Source organism: Myotis davidii, unplaced genomic scaffold (genome assembly GCF_000327345.1).
Source record: "Myotis davidii unplaced genomic scaffold, ASM32734v1 scaffold18, whole genome shotgun sequence".
Taxonomy (NCBI): domain Eukaryota; kingdom Metazoa; phylum Chordata; class Mammalia; order Chiroptera; family Vespertilionidae; genus Myotis; species Myotis davidii.
The window spans coordinates 36,979-60,558 of record NW_006292696.1 but is presented as its reverse complement, the minus strand read 5'-3'; the positions used below and the strand labels follow the sequence as shown (position 1 = coordinate 60,558).

At 38.4% G+C, this 23,580-nt stretch overlaps 1 protein-coding gene across 4 annotated transcripts in view; it reads right to left on the bottom strand.

Annotated features, from left to right (window-relative positions):
• FBXO38 (F-box protein 38) overlaps nucleotides 1-23,580 on the bottom strand; it is a 52,748-nt gene that overhangs the window by 16,997 nt on the left and 12,171 nt on the right. For all 4 annotated transcript variants that reach the window (XR_001514278.1, XM_015565601.1, XM_015565599.1 and 1 more), the window contains 10 exons: nucleotides 20,501-20,664; nucleotides 20,128-20,293; nucleotides 16,985-17,122; nucleotides 15,610-15,747; nucleotides 13,893-13,986; nucleotides 12,749-12,879; nucleotides 9,027-9,197; nucleotides 7,311-7,453; nucleotides 6,287-6,494; nucleotides 1,833-1,952 (listed from right to left, as the gene is read on the bottom strand). Coding sequence is in view for 3 of the 4 variants with exons in the window: in XM_015565601.1 (XP_015421087.1) it covers nucleotides 1,833-1,952; nucleotides 6,287-6,494; nucleotides 7,311-7,453; nucleotides 9,027-9,197; nucleotides 12,749-12,879; nucleotides 13,893-13,986; nucleotides 15,610-15,747; nucleotides 16,985-17,122; nucleotides 20,128-20,293; nucleotides 20,501-20,664 (1,473 nt within the window). In the remaining variant the exon portion in view is untranslated. The remainder of the gene's footprint in view (nucleotides 1-1,832; nucleotides 1,953-6,286; nucleotides 6,495-7,310; nucleotides 7,454-9,026; nucleotides 9,198-12,748; nucleotides 12,880-13,892; nucleotides 13,987-15,609; nucleotides 15,748-16,984; nucleotides 17,123-20,127; nucleotides 20,294-20,500; nucleotides 20,665-23,580) is intronic.

Genomic DNA, 23,580 nt, shown 5'->3' with positions numbered 1-23,580 from the left:
ATATGCAAATTAACTGCCAACTAAGATTGGCAGTTAACTGCCAACTAAGATTGACAGTTAACTGCCAACAAGATGGCGGTTAATTTGCATATGCAGGCACAATGCAGGGAGGCGAAAGGGAAAGAAGAAGCCCCCCCCCTGCCACTAACAGTGATCGGAAACCCAGGGGGGAGCTAAGAGCCCTGGGGGCCGCCTTTGCCCTGCCGTGGGTGGGGGGCGGAGCCGGGGGTTGGGAGGATATGATGGTCCCCTTGCCCAGGCCTGAAGCCTGGATCAGAGGCGTCAGGCTTGGGAAGGGAGTGGAGCAAGTGATCAGAGGGAGATGGGGGTCCCCTGCCCGGGCATGATTCCTGGGCCAGAGGCCTCAGGCCTGGACGGGGACCAGAGCCAGTGATCGGAGGGAGAAGGGGGTCCCCTGTCTAAGCCTGACACCTCTGGCGGAGGTGTCAGGCCTGGGCAAGGGGCCGATCAGGTGATCAGAGGGTGATGGGGATCTACGCCTCTGGCCGAGGCATCAGGCCTGAGCAAGGGGCAGAGCCAGCAATCGGAGGGGTCTGGGGGTCCCCTGCCCAGGCCTGATGCCTGGGCCAGAGGCATCAGGCCTGGGCTGGGGGCAGAACCAGTGATGAGGGGAAATGAGGGTCCCCGCGTCTATCAGAGGCGTCAGGCCTGGGCAAGGGGCCGATCCTGCGATTGGAGGGTGATGGGGGTCAACGCCTGAGGGCTCCCAGTATGTGAGAGGGGGCAGGCTGGGCTGAGGGACACTCCCCCCACACACATACCAAGTGCATGAATTTCGTGCACCGGGCCCCTAGTAATCAAAATAAGAGTCATGATAATCATCTTTCAAATAGGCTGTTTTTTCAATTTTGCAAATGTACAAAGAAGGCAAAGGAAATGAAGATGAACCTCAGACATCTATGGAACTCTCTGCATTCTTTAACAGAATGTAGATCTATCTCATTGGATGCACCTACAGGCTAGATGCACCATTACAGTTTGGTTGAATATTTATAGGTATGTAAAAAATGTTTAATCTGCTTGGCACTACACACAGTAAACCAGAGCCAATTTTCTCTGGAGAGTGACTGATTTTCGCTCCATCAATAAAATGTAAGCTCCAAGGAACCTGACCTATATTTTTCTTGTTAACATTGTGCAATTCCTGGCAAAGAATAGGCACTCAATACTAGTTAAGTAACTGCATCTATAAGACACTTAAAACAGGGTACACATATTTTCAACTCAAAGACAAGGTAGCCTTCCAATAAATCAGGAGTGAAATAATTTTAGATCTAATCTCAATTCTGTCCCTTGCTCACTGACTGAGTGGTCACGGACAAAAACTTTCTGACTTGTGAAAGAATATTAGTTTCCCTACTGCATAATGAAGGGTGGTATTAGATCATCTTAGGGGCCTTTGACTATAGCCTGCCATAAGTCAACCAGAGCAAAAGTATCTATTTACTAAACCAGGTCAACTCTCCACTGCTTCCCCTCAACACCAAAATGAAGGGAGAGGAGAAGCAAAATATTTAGTCAGGTCATTTATTTTCCCATTAACAATTTGAGTGCTTTCTTTCTGTGCGCGGGCACACACACACGGCATATGCCAATAAAGTTATCGTCACAGTCACAAAAAATTAAGAGCAAACTTTAGTAAAATATATATAAAAGTAGCGAGGACGACACAAATATAATATATAATAAATAGCACATAACATATCATTAGCTGTAATGTAAAAAAAAAAAAATTAACCATTCTTAGTGTTTTACTTCATTAGTTAGGCCCTAGTTTTCACAACCATGACTGTGGGAAGTCACATGGTTACCTGCTTGTTCCTCATCAACATCCACAGGAAGAACTGCCTGACCGTGAGCTGGAGTCTCATGTCCACTCTCAGCCATCACCTCTCCATCTTCTTGCACCATGTCTTCCATCTCATTCAATGCTTAAATAAAAATAAACAAAGTCAAACTAGGAAAGGTCTAAGAAAACCACAAAGGCAGCCCAAACAGGGCATCCCTGAGAAATGAACACCCCCCCTGATTATTAGGCCTACTTTGGAGAAATATAAAATTGTGCTTCACTATATTAACAAGAAGTGGCCAACTGTTCTGTCGGAGAGGAGGGATCACTTCGTGGAGAAAGCCCATCACTGTAAGATGAAAGCAGGGACAAAGTCACACAGCTGAGAGAAAACACCATTTTCATTCCTGAAGATGCTATCAGAGATGGCTGTACCAGGCAACTGTTTGTCTCCCTTTAAGCTATTTGCTTTAAGATAGGAAGAGCCACCTACTGGAAGACCTTAGGATCATCTTATAAGTAATTAGTTTCATAGTACCTGCCAACTAATCCAGGATGTTCTGGGTAGGCAAGCTCAAATTGTTTTTCCTTTCCTACTCCCTAGAGGCTCTGGTATCATTTTTGGCTAATGTGTGGCAAGGGTTACTAACAAATACACTAAGTACATTATTGACATTTTAATAGTATCCAAATGTTTAATTTACAACAAAGTCTTCACTAGTTACTAGTGCCTATCTATATATAAAAAAGCCTAAGCAACTGAACAACCTGTCGACTGGTTGCTATGATGCTTCACTGACCACCAGGGGACAGACGCTTAACGCACAGGATCGAGCTCCCTCCTGTTTGGATCAGGCCTGCAGGGATTGGTCCAAAACTGGCTATCTGACATTCCCCGAGGGGTCCCAGATTGCAAGAGGGTGCAGGCCAGGTCGAGGGACCCCACTGGTGCTGGATTTCGTGCACCGGGCCTCTAGTCAATAAAAAAAAAATGTGTACTTTTATATTTTTTCCAGAGGATAAGCACAGTGAACAATTTCAGGCTGCTAAGCTTCAATCAGTTTACTATAAGTACTAACGTTTCAATCAGTTTACCAGTCTTAAGATAAAATGGCCACTTTTCCAAGAGGACCCTAAATAAAAAATTGCTGGTTTTGCTAGCTTTTTAAAATTAAATCCAAATCCCTCAAGTCAGTATTCAGGGTACTAAATCCAGTACCCCCTGATAAGCCTGTGCCTTCTCTCAGTTTGAGTCAAGATAATACCAACACTATCCTACACCTTTACAGCTCAAGCTCAACTCAGAGGACAGCAGACGTCCACCTTGTTCACCACTATATCCTCAATGCTTAAGGATGTTCAATAACTACTGCTGAGAAATCAACCACCCAACCATTTGAGTTAGATGGAAAAAAAACAAAAGAGAATCCAGTTCCTGAAAGAATCTCCTTAAAGAGACAAGCCAGGTTAATGCAAGCTGATGAAGCTAAATACAACAGGGTAATAGAGAGTGGATGGCTTTGCTTCATTCTGGGGTTGGTCCAAAACTCATTAGAGGCCCATGTGTAAAAAGTTTTAAAATTCTACAGTAAGCCCTAGCTGGTTTGGCTCAGTGGATAGAGTGTTGCAGACTGAAGGGTCCCAGGTTCAATTTCAGTCAAGGGCACACGGCAGGTTGTGGGCTCAATCCCCAGTTGGGGGAGCGTGCAGGAGGCAGCCGATCAATGATTCTCTCTCATCATTGAGGTTTCTATTTCTCTCTCCCTCTCCCTTCCTCTCTGAAATCAATAAAAATATATTATATATATAAAAAATTCTACATTAAGGAAAGTAAACATGTCAATCCAAATTTTAATCTAGCTTTACTAATAATGCTAAATTTGCACCTAGAGTGGAAGCATCAATGTTAGTCATGTCAACTAATTCTCACTGATCCCTTTTAATTTTGAATCTTTGTGGCACTTTTTTTTTTTTAATTGCTCGGCCTTTCACAGCACAAGATCACAAGATCTCTGGTTTAACAAGACTGTACCTCAAGTATTTGGTTTGTGTGTAAGTCCCATACAAACTAAAAGCTTAAGTTTCTGTTAGTAGATTTGAGTTCCATTGTTCTCTCTTAAATCAAACACAATGTTCTTGCACATTTTGATCCCTGCTACACCAATAAGTGATTCACAATAGAAGGCATCCTCCATTATGCACTGAGAAACATATGGCCAAGTTAACTTTCCAGTGGAGTCTAGAATCTGTCCAGTAAATTAATTCCAACCACAAAGGGGTTCAGAGCAGCGGTTCTCAACCTGTGGGTCGTGACCCCTTTGGGGGTCGAACAACCCTTTCACAGGGGTCGCCTAAGACCATCGGAAACCACATATATAATTATATATTGTTTCTGTGATTAATCACTATGCTTTAATTATGTTCAATTTGTAACAATGAAAGTGGGGGTCACCACAACATGAGGAACTGTACTAAAGGGTCGCAGCATTAGGAAGGGTGAGAACCACTGGTTCAGAGGGTTTGGGTGGTTCTGTACTGCAGTTGCTGTCAGTTTCCCATGGATGGTCTATGTTCTCTTAAGTCCAGATCCTTATGGTGCCAGTGACCAGTATGATGACACTCAAGGACAAGGCAAAAGAGATATCTAACCTCACCTCACTCCCTCTTCTTAGCCCCCTAGCACCTTCTGCTCTGTACTTTTATTTGGGGGGGAGGGGGGCGGCAGAAATTTAGCTGTAGGTTTGAAATGTCTAAGAGTACTCAAGAGGAAATAAAACGGATAAAGCCAGATATAACTGAAATATTTAAAAAAGTAGAAAGATGCCCTAACCAGTTTGGCTCAGTGGATAGAGCGTAAGCCTGCGGACTCAAGGGTTCCAGGTTCGATTCCGGTCAAGGGCATGTACCTTGGTTGTGGGCACATCCTCAGTAGGGGGTGTGCAAGAGGCAGCTGATCGATGTTTCTCTCTCATTGATGTTTTTAACTCTCTATCCCTCTCCCTTCCTCTCTGTAAAAAAATCAATAAAATATTTTTTAAAAAAGTAGAAAGATCAAAGCTGGCACAAAAGGTTTAGAATTCATTAGTTGGTATAGAAGCCATGAGACTGAATGAGCTCATGTAGAAAAAAATGTTTAGTGAGATCAAGAAGAAATGTGGAATAGAGCAAATGGTGCAAGGAAAGGAAACTGAGCAGCCATGTCCAATGAGATAGGAGGAAAACCAGGAAAATGATTTCAGAGATGACAAGAGAAGAAAATATCTCAGGAAGGTAGAAGTGGGCAACAATGACAAATGCTGCTGAGATGTCAACTAAGGTGAAAGTGGAGAAATGACTACTAGCTTTTGTTAAGAGTCACTGTTGACTTTCAAGAATCAAAATGGAGATTTCTGTGAGGTGGGAAAGGGAAGACAATATCTACAGATGATTCCTAGATGAGGGGCTGCATACGAAAGAGTGGCCTTAAAGGAATTCATGCTTTATACACAGTATGCTTTCATTATCAAAGCAGTTATACACCATCAGGGCTTTGTTCTCATTAATTACTGTGCCCACAAGAATGGGTGAGGGGCAGCAGTTAGATGGCTAGAAGAGATTCTTTCCTAGTTCTTTTTTCTTATATATTTTTTATTGATTTCAGAGAGGAAGGGAGAGGGAGAGATAGACAGAAATATCAATGATGAGAGAGAACCATTGACTGGCTGCCTCCTGGGTGCCCCCTACTGGGGATGGAGCCCACAAACATGGCATATGCCCTTAAGCTGAATTGAGCCAAACCAGCTAGGGCTTTTCTCTAGTTCTTAGGGGTCAACTGGGAAAGTGGAAAAACTAATCTCACTCTATCCTCACTCACCAGCAGAGGGCAGATAAAGCTTACTAACACATGGATGGCACACAGCGAATGTTTAGTCCAGATTAAAGAACTGGAAGGAAAATTACATAAGCAAAACCCAATAGGTCTTTATTAGTTCATGTACTGCATTTGCTGGATGGCTGTGAAGACTTAAAGATGAAAGGTATGTGAAAGATGCCCAACACAATGTCAACTACATCACTGGTATTTCTTTTTTTCAGCTCTGGGGACGTGCAAGCTGAATACTCCACATCTATTGGTCAGAACACATTAAGAATTGCTCTTTTGCCCAAATCCTGAAAGTTAAACCTGTTAAGCCAGGCCTCAAACGAGCATTGAACCCTATTTCCCATGGCATCTACAAGTCCTTCCTATTTTGTAAGTAGCCTTACAGATTCTGTGGACAAGGGCATTATATGGAGAACCTGAAACAAGCAAGCAGACAGGCAAATTTCATCCACCCCTTCATTAACCTTGTCAACAACTTGGACCCTAATGTGTAAAGTGACAAAGTGAAATGGAGGGAAGGACAGAATAGAGTCAGAGATAGACTAGATCTCTGAATAGAATGGATCCAAAGTAAAAATCATCTCTATCTGGAGCTCACAAAAGATCTGGGTTACCGTCGGCTGCAAACTGCTGCTCTCCTGGTTGTAGATCCTGCCGGAAGTCATTCTCCTCATCTGAGTCATCTGGATGATGATTGTTGTCATGGATGTTGGCATTATTCTGGGCATTGTTATCATTGTCGTTGTTAGAGTTCTGGTTGCTGACAAGGGCTGAAGACACCCCAATTCCAGTGCCTGCACTTAGACCAACTCGAGCACAGCCCTAAGGTTAAGACAAAACCACACACTTATATCCCTTATTTCATCTCTACATAAGAATATTTAAATAGAACTTTATTTATGAAATGCTTTTACATATACATATAAGAATTCATTTAAGGCTCACAACACTTCAAGCAAGATAAATTGTTATTATGCTTGATTTTCAGATGAGATGCACGATGGGAAGAGAGCTGCCCAACAGCACATGACCAGTAAGAGGTACAGCTGGGACTTGAAACCCAGTGTTCTGACCTCAAATTCCACTGACTCAACAGTGGGAATGTAACCATTAAGAACTGATAAGAGAGAACATACTTAGTTGAAGCATTAATTTTTTTTTTTTACAATGAGAGTATAATAAATTTTATTTGTTAAGCAGTTTTAAAATAACATTTTGTTCAACTGGGCAATCTCAAATTTCCCAGGATATACAACCCACTAAAAAAGACAGCAGCAAAGTAAGACATTTCCAAATAAATCCGTAATCCTCATTTATATTTTGGGTTCCAATTAGTATGAGTAATAATTTGTATTAGCCCAAATTTCTGTCTTCACTCTTACCATATCTTCAGTTTATAAAACTGATGAAGACAGCTTTCCACTTACTTTTTTCTTTCCCTTTTCTAGAGACCCCTTAATACTCATTTACAAGAAAGAGGCCATGCATTATTCTGACCTTTATGCCTTCACTGAGTCTGGCAGTAAAAAGTCCAATTATAACACTGTAAAGGCATATTATTAGGAAGAAAGCACTTGTTTTGTTTTCTTCCTTGGGTACCAAAATAAATGAACAAAAATTCTCTTAAATATGATTTACCTTGGGTGGTTCACGAAACATCTGGTCCAGTGAAATAAACTCCAGGCTGGGCAATAATTCAACAAACTGGCCGAAGGAGTCCAACTTCAAAGCATGGCACCGCACTAAGTTGATATCAACCAATCGTGTCCATCTTGAGTGATCTGTTGATGAAATGGCCACAGAGAATTTAAGCAACATTTTCTCCATTACTGATGAATTTTGCTATAGGTCACAAAGACTTTCAAATCTGGTTTCTTTAAGCAATTTTCCTCTATCTCTACAACTTAATAACTGTAAACTATGATGTTTGTTACCTAATTTCACTGTGGGAATCATTAACATGTAACCAAGTTAGCCTGGATTTAAACGTTATCCACTCAACAACCTACATACCTATTCAACAATGGGACACTAGTTAAAGAAATATTGGTGCATTAATTTAATAGAACATTATGCAGCTTTTAAAAGAATGAAGAACTGAATATGCTTGATTTGGAAAGCTCTCAAAACATTCTTAGTACAGAAGACAAGCTACCGGACTGCATACATAGCAGGATCCTTTTGTTTATATAAATCATTTTCAATGCTAGACATGTATAGGCTGCAATATGCCCAAAATAGTCTGCCCATAGAATATACAAGAAACCGTTGATGGTGGTTACCTTTGAGAAGAGGAGACTTTTCATTTTGTACCTTTCTGTACTGATTGATATTGTTTTATCAAGTGCATGTATTATTTTAGTTTTTAAGTGTTAACAGGAGTTCTGAGTGATGGGATTATAGGCCATTTTTTTTTTCTTCTTTATACTCTTCTGTATTTAAGAAAACAAACAAATCAAAAACCCAATAAATGTTATTTTTTAAAAGTGGTGTATACTTCCTAAACTTAAAGTGTGGATTTCCCAATAACTTCTTGGTGCAGCTGGGCCAGGGATTTCATTTCTGGTGGGTGAGACATGGTCAGTCTAATGAGTGACTGATCTCAACAGAGGCCCCAGAGCCCAAAAACAGGCCTGAAGACAGGCTTTGTGAGGAGCTACAATATCCCTGGGTGGTGGCTCAGATAGCAGAGGAGGCAGTTCTGTAGGTGTTTGTGAGGGGGAATGGTTTGATTAAAGAGGATACCACAATGAAAATTCTGTAGTTCTGAATTTATTTAAAGGTTGAGAATTTAGGTATTTAAGAAGGACCTTTAAAGAAATAAATAGTATTACACTCTTAGGGAGAAAAATCAACTCCCTCATAAGGAAAAATATCAAGTGCAAAAGTCACGGGGGGTGAGGGGGGGGGTCTGAAATAGCCTAGGATTTTAAGGTGACAAAAAATGTCTCTAAGTTAATGTGTAATATGTTACCTAACTAAAGTTAGATATATACCCACTTTGCCCTTTCAGATAATGTGCCATTTGAAGGTAATTCAGAGGAAACAACCACAGTATCCCAAGCAACAATTTCTAACCTTCATTGTATGTGCCTGGCCCAAAGAGGTATATATCAAGATCAGGGCACTTGAATCCATAACCTGGACAGTGCAAACTTTTGGGCAGAAAATGTCAGGAGTTCAGAGGCACTGAATATACTTCCTACTCAGTTATCAAAGGTTCCCAGAACTCGTATGAATAATTCATATAAAATATCTACATTTTATATTACGAATGCGATCCATAGTACACATAGAAAACAAAGATACATATTATCTCAACATAAAATACAGACAGATTTAAGCCTACAGTACCTGAGATCCAATTGTATGGATTATGTAGATGGGGGCAATTATAAATTGCCAGATATTTGATACAGGAAAAAACTTCGTTGACTGCCTTCATCCCTATGTCGGTGATAATACCAGGATTTTCTACCACATCGGCCAGACCGTACTTCACCAGATCTGCATTAGCCATTCTGCCTAAAAAGAGAAATAGACTGTTTTTTAAAAAAGGTTAAGTGTCCAGGAGCATTGCCAATTCTTTATCTTAACATCCAGTACAATCACTCTCTATGATCATTCTGTGTCATCTGTTCATCAGATTCAGGTTCAGGTATAGTTTTTAATTAGGTGTATTGTACAAATTGGCCTTAAAGTAAGAATTTATATTAAAAGTTAAGGGGGGGCCGCTAATAGGAAAAAATATTTCCAATTATTTAGAAAAGGCAAAAAGAAAGCAAAAGTTCTTAAAGCAAAACGGACAGATATATTGTATTAGTTCAAGTCTATGGTGAAGTTTTAGTTTTATCTTTTAAAAGAAAAATAATACCTTAAAAATATAACTCACATGTTTATGGAGTTGGGTATAGCCATATGTAGAGAGGAATAAACTTAGGGAATTCAGATTCATTTTAAGAGCCCATGTTATTGGTTGGTAAATCTGTATCTGCCTCCAGGACATGGACTTCTAACTCAAACACACCCATCCTCTCTGCCACGGAGCTCCTACTGTCTTGTCACAGATGAGGGGGTGTATATAAGTAGAAGAGGCCCCTCCATTCTGGTTTATGCCATTGGAAATCACACCTCATCCCTTGTCCCCATCAATGTTTCTCTCATCTATCTTCCCTCTACTCTCCAGGATGGTCCAGTTGACTATGAACACTTTGAAGTAAAAACGGAACTTATCTAGTTCACATTTCCAGGAATTCAAACATCTTCCCAGTCCTTGTAATCAAGTAACACAAAGCACAAAGAAAACAGTTGCTCTGGTGAAACTGCCCTGCATACTAGAGGGATTTATATCTTCAGTTCAGAACATGCTTAAAACAAGCAATCTACTCCAAAACCCTTCCAATTTCGCTTTCCATACAGTTCAGTCTCTCTCTGATAGTCCCCTTTTTGGGCATTTATTGGCATTTGCAGATTACACCTGAACCCATCCTTTACCATTAAGCTGAGCAGTTTTCTTCAGTCTCCTGATAAAAAGCTTTCTCTTGCCCTTTGGACTTGAAACTTGCCTTTTCTCTCCTCTGATCAGGTAAATCTTGAACTGACCCTGTTCCTTGGGTGCTGTCTGAATAAACAGCCTGATGTGAGAAATCGATGTCCTACATTCACTCCTTTGAGACTATTAGCGTGTTCCTGCTCTTAGGGTCTCCTGACTGTAACACTACCTCAAAACCCTGAGGACATCACCAAAGACTCATTTTTGTTTTTTGGTTCAGCTCATAGTTCTGCTAAAAGTTACCATTACTGAATGCTTTCTAAATGTCAGAGATTATAATAATAAAAGCCCATGTTTTCACATTTGTTAAATGAAGATAAAACCACAACAAATAAGAGATATGGACTAAAGTAACTTGCTCAAGGCCCTGCGATTAATAGCAGGCAGTCCTCAAGTCCATCTCCCTCCCTCTCCCTAAAGCTTCAGCACTAAGACTACTCTGTACTGCTCTGGTTTTCAATGAGTGTTACATCCCTATCACATTTACAGGAAGCTCTGAGATCATAAATCTATGTAAGTATTCATCCTTGGGTCACTTATGTTCCTAATACACAGCATCTGCTTTTCAGCATGTCCATTTCCTCAATCTGGCACTGTCACTTCTACCATAAATGTCTGAGACAAGGATTTTTGTCTCTTTTTATGTTTTGCCAGACACTCTGTAACAAAAAAAGGGACTCAAGTTTTACCAGGGGCCACCCCTACCTCCTAGACAGATGCTTTAAAATCTAAATCACTGAAGCTGAGATTTAGTGACAGAGTATGACCAGTGACCTCCCGTTCCTCTCTAAATAGAGGCACCTGGATCCTATTCTGATGCAGAGAATTCTAGGCTGCCTTTGGAGAAGCAGAGAAGAACAATTATACTAGAGAAATGGATGAACTGCAGCAAATATGAAGAGGATAGCTTATAAAAAAGGTCAGAGCTAAGGGACTATTAAATATGAAAAGACTGAAACAAGTTATTTTGAAAAGCATAAGGTAATAGTAGTCAAAGGTAAAGTGTTTTTCTTTGAAAATGAGTAGGGAGGGGACAGAAACACAATAGAGAAATATGCCCTGGTCGGGTAGCTCAGTTGGTTGGAGCACCATCCCAATACAGCAAGGTTGTGGGTTCGATCTCCAGTCAGGGTACATACAAAAGGCAACCAATGAATGAATAAGTAAGTGAAACAACAAATCGATGTTTTGAGCTTTGGGGAAGAACAAAATACAAGCTTACAGAAAGAACACTAATTACCAAACTAATAATTTTGTAAGTTACTACATAGATAATATTACAACCTCATTCAAAACCAGAAAAGTCTGATATCAAATACAGCAGGTCCTAAAATGTCCTTCATTACAATGTTGATCAGATACCATAAGAACTTTACTCTTGTTTATATCAATTAGCCTATGGTAAAATTAGTTTCATTATACAAACATTGTTTTGCCACAGTTCAAAGAACTTACCAAAAACATTATGGAGGGACTTACTGTACACTGATTTTATATGAACTTGCTATACTAATTTAGCATTTTAAAGCTATGTTGGTGAAAAGCTGATCTTTTTCAAAGCTATAAAGATTAAGTGATTTCTGTGTTAAACTGGCTGATTTCATTGTTTTAATCCTTCACCTGTATTAATGAGAACTGCAACAAAGAAAAAGTAGAAAAAAAAACCCTATTGCTGACAATTATTAGAAATGAAAAAGGACAACAGTCACGCAGTTTGACCTGGACTGTCCTGACCAGAGGAATTAAGCCTTCTATGGTTTTCTACAACACAAATTAGATCCAAAGAAAAAAATGCCATCTGGAATGACAGTGAACAATGTAAGAAAGACTTGTTGCAAATTACATGGGGAATAAACTAATTCTTGCAAAAATAAAAACATGCTGGTGTTCTTGCATGTATGACTAACGTCATGTGGGAGAAAAGTTTGAATAACGAATTGACATGCATTCAAACCCAAAGGCTAAGTTCCCCATTGTAAATACATTCCAGAAAATGCTGTGAACAAGCCTTCCAACAGCAATCATCATTAAATGAATACTGACCATTATGTGCTCACACTATCTGGGAAATCCAGTAGCCCAGCGGGCTAATTATGGAAATGAAGAGCATGGGCAGGGAATGGGACCTCATCTGAGAGGACCATCAAAAGCTTCAAGAAGTGTGGCAGATCAAATTCAACAAATGGAACCAAGGATGACATTCTGTGAAAAAAATGAAGCAGAATGGGAAAGAAACTTGGGCAGCAAAGTGGAGACAATATCAAATGTAGATAAGGATTTTTTTTTTTTAGTATACTGATAATCACTACATTTTCTATAATAAGCTAAATTCAGAGGCAATATTGAAAAAAATAATCACTGACACTTAAAGCTTAAATTAAAAATTTCTTTATCAAGAAGTGAGAGCACCTAAGAGTTTAAGTTGTCTTATATTCAGGAAAATATGAAACATCCCAATTCAGGTTTCAGTCAAGTAAGTTCCCTCCAGTAATTCTAAAGAATAAAAAAATGGGATAAGTCTTACTCTGCAGCAAAAACTCATCTACATATCCCAGATGAAGGGTTTCAAACTGGGGGAACTCCAACTCTGCCATTTTTAGGGCAGAAAAGACACCATCTTTGGTTAGGGAAGGCTGGATCCGAACTTCATGTAACCTATGAACAAAGATAAATCACAGTAAAATACAAGCAACCAGTAAAATACACAATCACAGTGAAATACAAACAACCAGAATCAAAGGCTCTTCCTAATATAAGGCTCTGAAAGTAGTTTATCTTGCTGAAGTGTCAAATGCAAACAACTTTTCTCCCCTCCATTAAACATGTTAGAGATGTTTCCTTTAAATATACATACTGCAAAGTGTGGGCACACCTTAGGTGGTACACGGAAGTTCCTATTAAATAACAATGAATTACACAGTAAGAATCCTATATCCTTCCCAGTGCTTTCTTAAACCTGATTAAGTCAAATAAGAATCTGGTGCTGGTATTTTTTTTAACATCTTTTCTATACTAACCATTATGTCCCATTTTAACAAAGAGTACAGTTCTACAGTAGGTAACAATACCTATTTACTTAAACTTAGAAACAGTTTTGCTTTATTTATTTTCTTAATATCCTACTGATAAAAAGACTTTTGTTTACAAGTAAATTGAAAAAATAGTTAATTCAACTTAAATCAAATATTAAAGTACAAGTAGAGGTAGACTTCTTGATAACATAGGAAACAGTAAATGTGGCATAAGGTCAGGAACTTGAAAAGGCTGATTTTAAACAGATTTCTCAACAGCAAATAATATCTCCAACTAACTAAACTGATTCAGAAAATTGTTGAAGTTGAGACATGCTTCCTGAGAGGGCTACAGGTGCCAGAGAATCAATGCTGGCGTCTGTTACACTCTCAGGCACTTCCAGAGAGCTGACTGTTTTTTGCTGGTAAGACCACATCCTTTCAGAGCTTGCTGGGTCTGAAAGAGCAGCTCAACTGGTCATCAATTCTAACATGGGACTACCACATGATAACCCTGCTGCTATTTAAACAACTCCAGTGTATTTGAAATCTGAACAAGGCATGATCAAACTTTTCACACATATTCCCCAAATTTTTGTAAAACAGGAAAATACATATAATTCTAAGACAAAAGACACAAGTGAAGAGGAAACATACCTACGAGCAGCAGTGATAATGAGGTAACCAAGGTCTACTTCAAGAGCATTTTTGCAAGCTCCCAAAACAATGGTGTGCAAATTTCTAAAACCACCTGGTTAACAAAGAAAAGGAACAAAACATAAGACATTTCATTTGACCACAGTACTTTTAGTAAAGCATTTATTCTCACTTTAAATGATAATTGTATTTAATCTAAGTTTGTTTTTCTATTCAAATGAGTATCTCAAGATCAATTAGGACTACTAGTTATCTCCTAAGATGAAAACAGATACCGTCACTCTGAAAAGACATTCTGATGGCGTCTGAAAATTAGTCCAAATTATTTCAATTTTAAGTAAGAATTTTCAGAAAGCCAGAAGCTCATGAGGGAATTGTAAGTAGGGAATCCTAGCATTTTCTGGCTAAAGTTTGAACCTCCAATATATTTATAAGAAATAAGATCAACACTACTTTATCTTTAACTGGTTTTGGCTATGTTTCTGACTTGTAAATACAGAGGGGAAAAATATACAAATTATTAATGTATATAGCTAAATGAATTTCACAAAAGACTGATTTGTTTTGAACTTCTTATAAATAAGACTACACAGTATGCATACTTTTGTGTCTGGCTTCTTTTATTAAACATTTTGTTTATGAGATTCATCCATATTGTTGCCTGTAGCATTACTTTGTTCATTCTCATTGTTGCACAATATTCCATTGCAAGAATATGTTACATTTTAATTTTCCATGCTATTGCTAAATAGGCATTTGGGTTGCTTCCATGTTGGAGCTTTTATGAATGTTACTATAAACAATTTTAAACACTCTCTTGGTGAATAATGTATGCATTTCTGTTGGATTTGAAGTATTATTGTCATTACTATTAGTGATAATGTTTATTTGTAACCAATGATACTTGATGATTTTCCATTTATACCAAAGGTGGGGAACATCTGGTCTGGCCCTGCCAAGGCATTAGGGGTGAGTTAATTAAATGTTTGACCAAATATAGAAGGATAATCTTTAAGTTGATAATTTTGTATGGCTCTCAAATGATGTTATAAATATCTAAATGGCCCTTGGCAGAAACAAGGTTCCCTACCTGATTTATACTTTGAATATCCAAAGTTAGATTTTCAGTTCTCAAGTATTATCTAGCTAGCTAAATTTTTTGGTATTTCTGTTTCAATTAGATGTGATTAAAATGGAGAGGGTTCTATTACATATCATGATTTAAAATATAATTAATGTGACCTAAAGAATAAAATGCTCATTTTTTTTAAAGCCATAATCTAATGGATAGGTCTATATCCAAGTCATAAACATGAAAACATTTTATGTACTATTAAATATAGTTATGTTATTAATACCTGAGTTATTCTGGTATCCAAGTCAAAAAACATCTCTTAAAACCAAAGAGCATTAGACATCCTTGTTAACATTTCTCAGAAACAATCTGAATATAACAGATGTATTAACTAAATATAAGTATTAACAAGCCAGAAAACATGCCTTATCACTCTATTTAAGAAGGTTTAACATTGCATAAAATGGAAATGAATACTAGCTTGTGCTCATGGTTACTTACTCTATGAAATACACCAGAGAGAAAGTGCCATTACTGACAAGCATTTTCTTTTGAAAAGACTCAAAAGAGAAGTAAGTAATATCTTAATGATCTTTAAAAATTGATTTTTAAAATATTTAGTAACTAAAGAAAAACAAATACCTGATCTCCAGCTGTCTTCAACTACATGTTGGATAAGACCTCCAAGGAAAGGAACTCGAACCATTTCTAAGTGTTCCAAGTTTCGGGCAGAGGCCAGGCCTGTTACTAAAGGGACATATTTCAAGGAGTTTGTGGGACCTGGGAAAAAGGAAAAAAAAATTCAATGAATTATATAAACAGCCCTAAAGACAAATTTTCAAGTCAGCAGTTGAAATAACATAAATTCTATGTTGGAAAATGAGAGCCAAGTAGTTGGCTCTTGGCCATTTAAACTGATTAGAATGTAAGTATTGGCCTGTTAACCATATACTTAGGATTTGTTAAGAACATTGCATAGGTTTTGGGTTTTTTTTAAAATAAATTCCCTAAATTCTTAATAGTTTTGAGCTCAAAATAACTAAGGGGGGGAAAGCCAATTTGAAAATTTGATCCTTCACTCAAGTAAATAGCACAATCACTTAAACATATCTCTATGTAATGATTGTTGTATTAAGTGTTATGGAAGATCATAAAAGATATGGTCCTATCAAAGAGCTTGCAACTGGCATGGTGATAAAACTAACATGAAAAATTATAAAAATATAAAAAGGCAGGACATATCAAGTACAAAAATAAGATCTTCTATACTATATTTAAAAAAAGAAAGAAATGGAATAGAAAGGGAAGCAGAAAGAGGCAGAACTTGAAGGATGTATACAAGTAAAGAGGAGGAAGGAAGTGTGTAACTCCAGACATACAGCATAAGGAAAGACACTGAGGTGAATGGCGGTATTGTTGTAGACAGTACGTAGGCAGACCTGACTATAAAAGAACGTGTATCTTGGGAAGGAATCAAAAATCAAGGATATCAAGAAGGGCCCTGGTTATTGTGAAATTTAAAGCACAATAGTTTGCACTTGACACGCTCGGGAAACAGAGACACTGAAGGTTTCTGAACTGAAAAGCAGTATCATAAAAGCAGTGTTTTATGCTTTCAAGTACATTAGATCAACTATTTACATGCAGAATGATTAGGTGACCAAAGACAAAGAAAGCAAACAGAAATCTATTAAAACAATCCAAAAAAAGTGACCAAAGACAAAGAAAGCAAACAGATATCTATTAGAACAATCCTATAAAAAAGTGTGAAAGTGCCTATAAGAAATACTTAGAGACATAGTGACACCTTTTTTTTGCTAAGGGTCAGACACAAATCATGTATCTACTGTCTTCAAACAAAAAGTGTATTTATCTTCACAAGGTAAGTTACAAAACACATACTATAGTAGTAGCAAAATAAAATTTTGTTTATGAATGTAGCTATGGAGTTTGCTTTAGGTTATTTTTAGAATAGCATATGTGTACTAGTAACTCCACCATGACTATGTCCCATTACCTGCACAGTTCCTCATGACGAAAGTTCTCAAGCTGATGCAAAGAAAGTCTTTGAATGGCTGTGGCTTAGTGAGTCTTACCCACTTCATATAAAGGTGCCTTAACATTGGGATACAAGGAATTTCAGGAACATTCACCCCTGAAACATATATGTAAAAAAAGAACAAACAAGAAAATCACCAAGAAACTCTGTATTCTGTATCTAAGTTCGAGTCTATTTTCAAGTTGATAACATATACTTCATGGATATTTTATTCAGAACAAATTACCCCATTAAAATCTATCAACTTTGGCTCACTTAAAACAGTCTTGTAAAGAACAATTTAAACAAACCATAAATAGACAAGGTACTTTGTTATTTCTTGAGTAAAAGCACATGGGAAGATAGGATTTTATATGTTATACACATAAGTCTTTCTCATAACACCACTACCCTTCCAGGATACATTTGCCCAGTGGATATAATATAAATATAGGTTATTGATAGCAAAAGTAATAAGATACAGAAACAATATACAAAATTACTATTTCACTACCAGTGTCCACTATCCTGCCAGTGGGAAAACTAAATTTCTCAGCACAAATGCAGGCTAGCTGGCTTTAAAAATCCTGGTTTCTGACTGATATCAGACACAGAGATTAAAGCTCTTCTTACAAATGTATGAATCTTAAGGATCTGTAGATGTGTGGTAGGAGCCAGTCAGCATGATGCTAAGAAAGTGAGAGACCTGTCAGTCATTTATTTTAATACTAGAGGCCTGGTACACGGATTCGTGCACCAGTGGGGTCCCTCGGCCTGTCCTGTGGACATGCCCTGGGGGGGTCCTGGATTGCGAGAGGGAGCAGGCCAGGCCGAGGGAGGGACCCCAGCGGTGCACAATTGGGGCTGGGGAGGGCCCGCAGGAGGGGTCCAGGGCATGTCCGGCCTGTCAGTCCCAATCGTCTAGCTCAGTCCAGATCAGCTGGACCCCAGCAGCAAGCTAACCAACCAGTCAGAGCGTCTGCCCCCTGGTGGTCAGTGCACGTCATAGCAACCGGTTGAACAACCGGTTGGACATTTAGCATATTAGGCTTTTATTATATAGGATTTCAAATTGATAAAGTTACTTTGCCCTCCTGATCCATGAGTGGCTTAAAGCTAGAAATCACAGAGGACCATGTCTGGAAGAAAGGGGTGGGGATTTATGGTGGGAGGAAAAGTCAGGAAATATGGAAGAAGAAAGAAGACAGGTAACTTGTACATTCTAAATGGAAGGAAGCAGCTCCAGGAACTTGCTCGAGAGTCTAAACACTGCAGGCTACAGAATAGCCAAGGAAGTGACACAGGTTCTGAGAGATATCCAAGGGTCCAGGGTTATGGTATTTCATAAGCAGCGGCTGGCTAAACTAGCTTAATGCAACTTTTAAATTTGAGTCAGTAGAAGCCCTGCTAGCAATGGTAACTAGAGAAAGCAATATTAGAGTATTTGAATGACTGGTTCTTTAAAAGCTAAATTCTACAGAAAGCTAAATTCTACTGTATTGGTAACTTCTTAACTTGGTACTCCCAAATAAGCATGGTTAACTTAACTTTGAATGATGCATACACATTGGATGGCAACAGATGGGAAGTAAAATTGAGGATGAGACCAAAGGAAAAAAAAAAACAGAGGAAGTAAGGTACAGATTGAGACTCAAGATGCAAAATTAAAAAATATATCTAACATGATGATGGTAGTTCTGATTAGGAAACCCAAGGTACCAAGGGTGAGACAGATGCAGATGAGACATCATATGCCCAATCTACATTTTGCCCCAAATCCATTCTATACACAAAGACTATTACCTGTCTTCCCCAGCACGTTCATTAATTTACTACCCACATTTGTATCACCATTAGAGTGTTAAGCTGCTGGATTAATCAAGTTATTTAATGCATTTCAACTTACCAAGTACATATTTTTTTTGCAATGAACTGTGACAGGAATCATAGAAAACATAAAGATATAAAAATACAGTCTTTGTGCAGGGCCTATATTTTAACTTCAGATATTATAATGCTATCTAAAAACCCAATTTCAAACTAGATATCCAAGTCCTTAATCAGAACCACTCCTTGATCTTGTCAATGAAAGGATGCTGGAGAGCTTTGCTCCTCCTCCATAATTGTGCACATAAGTCTTATTTAAAACTTACTCCTATCATCCCTGCTGCTCTCCCTTCCCCACCTGACCCAGTTTCAGAAATTTCTAGTTCAGGACCACCCAAAATACCTGGAATAATGCTTGAAATACAGCAGATACTCAATATGTATATTTTAGGTAAAATATTTAATAAATGAATTTTAAATGTCAGACTATAGTAACAGGAGTAATAAAAATTCCCTTCAGCAATCTAAGCCAAAGACAACAAATTAGAGAAAATACGTCCAAATGGATTCTACCAATTCATTTACTTAGATTGAAATTATTGGGATATAGTACCAGGGAATATTTAGACAGAGACTACATACTGTGACCATTACAAATAAGATGAATCTGGAAAAGACCATCTCTTCCCCATTTCTCAGGGAAACAGAGAAGTGGTAGAGTTTTCCAATGACTCTGGGTTGAAGAATACAGGGGCACTTTCTGCTTGGAGAAGATACGAGTAACCTAAGAGCTATAATGAAGATTTTTATTATATAAAAATAGCTACATATGGCTATTTGATAAATTACCATAAAAAAAACTATCAGTTCCTGTTTCACTAGCCACAGTGGGTACCATATAGGATAGTACAAGTATAGGACATTTCCATCATCACAGTAAGTTACACTGGAGGACTCTGCTCTAGAGGGTTGAGCTAGAATCAAGAGGTAGATGTTAGATAACAATGGCAGGATTCTGGTTCATTGAAACAAACAAACAAACAAAAAAACCAACAACTTTCAAAACTACTCAAACTATCTTCAAAAAGGAAATAGAGTGGTTGTGAAGCAGTATTTCTCTTGTCCCCCATCCCAGGCTTGTTAGTGGGAAATTTTTATACAAATCTCATAAGCATATCTTTGCCACCATCAGTCAACAAAGACATTTCTAAAATTCTGCCTATTTCCTTTCAATGAATATTCAACTAATGTGGCATTTCAAGGAGTCACCAGTGACCCGAGAAACATGTACTCACCAACTAAATGCAAAGTTTGAATTTTTGCTCCTATAGGAATTTTCAGTTTATTTTCAGGAGGAATTGGAAATGCTCCATTACGATTCCGAAACTTCCCCAAAATATGAACATGAGGCATATACGTCCAAATGGATTCTACCAACTCCAAATGAGAAGTCTCCACACCCTAGAAAATAATGCCAAAGCAAGCATAAGAAAGGCTTTTAATTTAGCACCCAAAGCTTCTATTTCTGTAACATAAGATGTTAAGCATGCAATGGAACTTAAAAAGTTTGCTATGGATGAAATTTACATGTGAGGGAACATGTGTTATCATTATTTTTATTTATTTCATCAATTAGTTGATGTTAAATGTTCAACTAGAGGCACTCACCACTAAGTTTGGGCATGCCTGCAAAGCTTCCAGAACACCTGGAATGCTAAAAGCTTCATGGCCACGCACCCTCCGCCTCTCAAGGTATCTAGGGTGAAGGCCATATAGCTGTTCGACGTCTGGCATCTTCTTCAATAGTGTCAGAAAACTGGAATCTGTGAAGCCTGAGAAGTTCAAAGATATTTAGAGCCTAGTTCATTTTTCTGTCTGTCAGCATTTACTAGGCACTTTCCTCCTCCCCAAAAAGTACTCTCTGGTACATAAAACCTCAAGGGGTCCAGAGACCCTTCAACCAAAAAAAATGAGTAAGGTAAGAAAGATCTTCATCTTCAGAAAGCTCGGTTCTCACCTAAATCCCATCCCAACCTAGGTTCTTTTAGTCCTAATAACTACTCTGTCTAGTGTGTATCTATCACTCCTTAGACATTTTATTTATTTTTAATAAAGATTTTATTTTTATTATTGATTTTTAGAGAGAGAAATGGAGAGAAAGAGAGAGAGAGAACACCAATGTGAGAGCGAAACATCGATGGCCTGCCTCCTGCAATGCTCCCTACTGGGATCCAGGCCACAACCTGGGCATGTGTCCTGACCTGGAATCTCCTTGATCCCAAATCAAACCAAATCAAACTGACAGGTGCAAGGGATGATGCCCAACCAACTGACCCACACTGGCTGGGGCACTCCCTAGACATTTTACACCAGCAATTTTTAACCTTTCTCATTTCATGACACATATAAAGTAATTCCTAAAATTCTGCAGCACACCAAAAAAAATATTTTTTTGCAGATCTGACCAAAAAAAAGATATGATTTGATTGACTTACAAAAATAATAATAATAATAATAATAGTAATCACCTACCCTTAAAATTTTTTTATTGAATTTAGGGGGGGGAGAGGGGGGAGAGAAATCAATTTGTTATTCCACTTATTTATGCATTCATTGGATAATTCTTATGTGTGCCCTGATCAGGTATTGAACCTATAAACTTAGTGTATCAGAAAGATGTTCCAACTGAGCCATCCAGCCAGGGCCTAATTACCTATCCTTTTTGCAGATAACATGCTATTGTATACAGAAAACCCTAAAGACTCCACCATAAAACTACTGGATTTAACAAATGAATTCGGCAATGGAACAGGCTACAAAATCAACATCCAGAAATCGATGGCATTTTTATACACCGTAATGAAGAAAATAAATTGATAAATAAAATAGAAACAGAAGCATGGGAACATGGAACAAACTAAGAAATCTCAGATGGAAGGGGTGAGGGGTGGCAGAAAGAGATTAACCAAAGAACTTATAAGTAATAGGGTGGTGAAGGCCTGGGGCAAGGGCAGGGAAACTGGATACCTGGTGGAAGGGGGCAATGGAGGAGCAAAGGGAGGACATCTATAATATGTAATGCTATCAATGATAAAGACAAATATTTTAAAAAGATAAGGTGCCTATAATGTACATAAGGATTTTTGCTACCAAGAAATAACCAATCAGATGCAACTTTATTATGTGACATGACCAGTAAGATGCAACTCTTGCCTGGCTGGTGTTGCTCAGTGGTTGAGCACTGACCTACGAACCAGAAGGTCATGGATCGATTCCTGGTCAGGGCACATACGCAGGTTGTGGTCTTGATCCCCAGTAGGGGGCATGTAGGAGGCAGCCAATCAATGATTCTTTCTCATCATTGATGTTTTTATCTCTCTCCCTCTCCCTTCCTCTCTGAAATCAATAAAAATATATTTTAAAAAAATGCAACTCTATTATGGTTCAAGACAGGGCATTCACACCAGACAGCTATTGTGCCGGTTGTTGTCATTTTTTTATTTGACAACCTGGGGCTTTTATTTTTAATATAGGCTGTCAGAGAGCCAACTGTCTGCTCACTAATGATAAAAATAGTAACTCTCAAGAATAAAAATGGCCCTTGCCAATTTGGCTCAGTGGATAGAGCGTCGGCCTGCAGACTGAAGGGTCCCAGGTTCGATTCCAGTCAAGGGCACATACCCAGGTTGCAGGCTCAATCCCCAGTAGGGGGCGAGCAGGAGGCAGCCAATCAATGATTCTCTCTCATCATTGATGTTTCTATCTCTCTCTCCCTCTCCCTTCCTCTCTGAACTCAATAAAAAAAATATATTTTTTAAAAAATGAAGCCCCAAATCACTATGTCTTACATACTAAAGTTTTCAAAAGTTATGCTATTTGTACAGGGCTAGTTCGAATGATATGGTAACTTTAGCATGACAAAACTAAAGAGTAAGAAAGGATCTTAGAAATGTCTTGGTCTTTCTAATTATAACAATTCACATTATTATCCCGTACTAGAGGCCTGATGCACAAAATTCATGCAAGAGTAGGCCTTCCTTCCTCTGGCTGCTGGCACCGGCTTCCCAGGACCCGGGCTTCCCTCCAGCACCAGGGACCCAGGCTTCCCTAGCAGCCCCAGCTTCGTCCAGAAAGACGCCCAGCCTACTTAGCATATTATGCTTTTATTATTATAGATAGTAACCTTTATTGACATTCAATGTGCTAACCAGTTTACATGTTTTCTCATCTATTCTCACAACACAATGAAAAAGGTTATCACCCCATTTACAAATGTAAAAAATTAGCTTGAATTTAAAAGCTACCATGTGGCAGAGCCCAAATTCAAAACGAAATCTGACCACTGGCAATGTCCATTCTCTTTAATGGTACAGTACATGCTGCCTCTCACTAAAATGTGGGTAAAGTTCCACCTTCTTTAGAGATGGTGTGAGAATTCAAAGAGCTTGCATATGTAAACTTGCATGAGTACTATATAAAAACCTTAGTTATCATTATTATAGAGAGAATCAGGGCTCAAACTCAGAGACAGGCCAGGGTGGCATTAACAAGAATTAGTGAGATCTTATTCTAGGCTAGAGACTGTTTGCTGCTTTGACTCTCTTTTTATATTTTTTGCAGGGATGGAAGCCTTGTGTTCACAGGTTTTATCCCAGTCTGAAAGAAGCCAGCAATGTACATACAAATTCTTCTAAACTGTTTAAAATGGGAGTTCTCCTATGCTGCTTTTTATATAGTGTTGATCTCAT